This window comes from Propithecus coquereli, unplaced genomic scaffold (assembly GCF_000956105.1).
Source record: "Propithecus coquereli isolate 6110/MARCELLA unplaced genomic scaffold, Pcoq_1.0 Scaffold18, whole genome shotgun sequence".
Taxonomy (NCBI): Eukaryota; Metazoa; Chordata; class Mammalia; order Primates; family Indriidae; genus Propithecus; species Propithecus coquereli.
In genome coordinates this window covers 4,609,266-4,611,387 of record NW_012142745.1, presented here as the reverse complement: position 1 = coordinate 4,611,387, position 2,122 = coordinate 4,609,266, and the positions used below count along the sequence as shown (strand labels likewise).

At 38.4% G+C, this 2,122-nt stretch overlaps 1 protein-coding gene across 1 annotated transcript in view; it reads right to left on the bottom strand.

The window, feature by feature from the left end:
* The window catches only part of MOGAT1 (monoacylglycerol O-acyltransferase 1), a 40,765-nt gene that overhangs the window by 9,532 nt on the left and 29,111 nt on the right, over nt 1-2,122 (bottom strand). Inside the window, exons 4-5 of the mRNA XM_012642599.1 lie at nt 1,446-1,620; nt 686-885 (exon numbers count right to left, since the gene is read on the bottom strand). Of these exons, the coding sequence (XP_012498053.1) occupies nt 686-885; nt 1,446-1,620 (375 nt within the window). The remainder of the gene's footprint in view (nt 1-685; nt 886-1,445; nt 1,621-2,122) is intronic.

Here is a 2,122-nt window from a genome sequence, read left to right as displayed (position 1 = left end):
TGAAGAACATGAGGAAGACAACTACACAGAAATTTTCACCTACTGATAGACTTTGATTAACTTGTCATCAAAAAATTGCTATGGGCTGGGCATGGTGGCTCACACCTGTAATCCTAGCACTTTGGGAAGCCGAGGCAGGAGGATGGCTTGCTGTCAGGAGTTCAAGACCAACCTGAGCAAGAGTGAGATCCCGTCTCCAGCAAAAACAGAAAAATTACCCCGGTGCGGTGGTGAGCACCTGTAGTCCCAGCTACTTGGGAAGCTGAGGCAGGAGGATCATTTGAGCCCAAGAGTTTGAGGTTGCTGTGAGCTATGACGAGGCCATTGCACTCTACCCAGGGCAACAGAGCAAGACTCTGTTTCAAAAAAGAAAAAATTGCTACGTTATAATCTGCTAGCACAGAGAAATGGATCCATTATAGAGTATGAGAAACTATTTGTAAAATTGGATTCTACCTGTAGTTCAATAGCACTATTCTTGAAAGTAATCAATTCCCATTCCAGTGGAAAATGTAGTCACTTCATAAATAAAAAGCACACTGTAAATGAAACTCAAATAACAGCTACAGGATTATTATTTCAGAAGTTCTTCCTCAAAGCCGCTTCTCTTGCATTAGTACCTCAATCAGTAACGGTAAACATTACTTAAAGTAAGATAGTAATTTTACTCATTTTATGTACATACCAACAGTGTGGATAGGTATCCTATAAGGAATTAGGCCAAAACTGTACTGAAAAACTCCTCTGGCATGAAACAGGGGCAAAGCAAATCCCATGATCTTCCGCAGTCTCTCCTGAACAGTTCTAAGCCATGAGCCTTCAGGATTGTTAATTTGTTTAAACAGCTCATTTTCACCAAAAGAAAACACTGGTACCAAATATGCGCTGTAAATAACAAAGGGGAAGAATAAGAATTTTAAATGAAAAGGATTTAAATGATTTATTCTGTCTAGCTGACTTTTACACCAAACTCCTAAAAATTTTTAAATCTGCCCAAGCCTCCCTATATCGCTAATTTCACGTGCAATACGTTGAAACTGCCTTAAGCCTGAAATCTTCTGGGGAGGTACTTCTGCAGGCCAGCCATTGATGAAGTTTTATTTTATAGAAAATCAGAGCTCCAGGAAGCTTCTCTTTCATCTACAGCTTTGGCTGCTTTTTGTTCATTTGGCAGGAAATTTACACTGTGTGTATAAACTTTTGATTTTTTTTGTTATTCCTCTTGTTTTGCTTTTAAAGTTAAGTTTAAATGCAGAATCCCATGGTGTTGAGCTACCTTAGTAAAAGGACATATTCCATTTCCCATGAATATCCATACCTGCTTTTATTGTAAGATTGATTTGGAGGAGGTTTTTAAGGACTAGAAGATCACTTTACTTCTTTGTGTTCATTTAATAATGTCTTAATTTTTCTGACCCAGCTACGTTATACAAAAAGCTACTTACCCATGGGTCAAAGCAAATTTAACAAATCCTTTCCGTTGGTGGATGAACAGAGTGAATTTTCCAGGATGGGCCTCCAGTGATTCTTCCGCACCCCCAAGGACAATGACTGAAATGTTTCCACCTCCCTCCTTGCTCAGCACATAGGACACGCTTTTCTTGGAAACTGAAACTATCCCTTAGTGAAAAAAACAAAAGTGTAATGAATAATGAATCATCCTTTTTTCAAAAAATTAAAAAAATTTTATCATAATATTCCATGGCAACAATAAACATTTTTAAAAATTTCCTACATTGCTTACCTTTGGAGCACTTTCAAGTTTGTAATATTTTCATAGCCAAATCTTTGGTAATGTATTCCATCAGGAGGATCTAACATTTTGGCAGACTAGGTCTTTAAAATGTCATCCGATCATCACTAGGTCTACTGCTTGTTTCGGCAGGTTGTGCACTGCTCAACTCTACAGGACTCCATTCATATTGCTAAGTAAAATGTGTCCCCCCCAGAGTTGTTCTGCGCACAACCTGCTCAGCTGTATGTGATGGCCTTGATCATCGCCCTGGCAAATCCTTGCTCAGAACCAAAAAGTATATCCTCCAAGAGACTGCAGTAACACATAATGGCCGGTTTTCAGATATTCTATATGGATCATTATTTTCCAAATGATTCACATTTATAA